Raw genomic sequence first — 1024 nt, forward strand, 5'->3', positions numbered from 1 at the left:
GGCTCAGGCAATCCACTCACCTCAGCCTCCCAAAGGCGTGGGATTACTGGCTGAGCCACTGAGCCCGGCTTGATTTTTTAATTTATTGTAGAGATGAGGTCTCGTCAAGTTGCCCAGGTGGGTCTCAAACCTGCGGGCTCAGGCAATCCACTCACCTCAATGGAAGTTCATCTTAAATCTCCAGAAATTCACCCACGCCAGGAATTGAGTGAAAAAGACACGAGAAACTTTCTGACTGCATTCTGAGAACACCCCTCTGCTCCCCTTAGCTGTCACCTTCCCCCATCACCCCCTCCCCAGGCTCCTCCTGCCTCTCACCACCAGGTCCAGGGGAACAGTGTGTGGGTCATCCCGGCAATGTTCTCTACCCTGTGAAGTGAGTCACAAGGACCCAGAGATGCCCCTGGATCCCGGCTCACACCCTCCCCACCCCGGGGCACTCACCACGCCACGGTATGTTGGGGGGATGAGGCCACAGTAGACGGGGACGAAGCAGCTGCAGTAGAGGGCCTGTGAGAGAGAACAGGGCTGAGAGGCTGAGCCTGGGGCTGGGGTCGGGGACGGCTCACCTGTCCCAGCCTGGGCCTCCGAAAACCCAAGTCGAAGGTGCCGCCCTGAGAAGCAGAGCCCCGAGCTATGTTCCTGGCCCTCACTATTGGGGCTCTTGGTAATCTACTTTGTCAGTCTGGGCCTGACATCCCAGCTTTAAAGAAGGAGGGTGGCCTCAGTATCTCCAGGGTCCCTCCAGTGTCCCTCTGACACCAAATTTTCACAAGTCCAGTGGGATTCAACAACCACTGATGTGGGTCTGTCCTGGGCCAGGTCTTGAAATCAAAGGAGAGTGAGAGGCTCACCCTTGGGAATGCTCAAAGAGAGTGAGTTGGCTAGGCGCTGTGGCTCATGCCTATAATTCCAGCACTTTGGGAGGCTGAGGCAGGAGGATCACTTGAGGCCAGGAGTTTGAGACCAGACCTGGCCACATAGCAGATCTCAATTCTACAAGAAAAATTAAAAAAAAAAAAAA

The 1024-nt window shown here is 55.1% G+C and overlaps 1 protein-coding gene across 1 annotated transcript in view; it reads right to left on the reverse strand.

The window, feature by feature from the left end:
* Window positions 1-1024, reverse strand: part of PNPLA1 (patatin like phospholipase domain containing 1) — a 44031-nt gene that overhangs the window by 19077 nt on the left and 23930 nt on the right. The window contains exon 3 of the mRNA XM_008062996.1: window positions 445-510. Coding sequence (XP_008061187.1) covers window positions 445-510 — 66 coding nt within the window. The remainder of the gene's footprint in view (window positions 1-444; window positions 511-1024) is intronic.

The sequence above is a fragment of the Carlito syrichta genome, unplaced genomic scaffold, assembly GCF_000164805.1.
Source record: "Carlito syrichta isolate Samal-C Ts95f unplaced genomic scaffold, Tarsius_syrichta-2.0.1 Scaffold306319, whole genome shotgun sequence".
Classification (NCBI taxonomy): domain Eukaryota; kingdom Metazoa; phylum Chordata; class Mammalia; order Primates; family Tarsiidae; genus Carlito; species Carlito syrichta.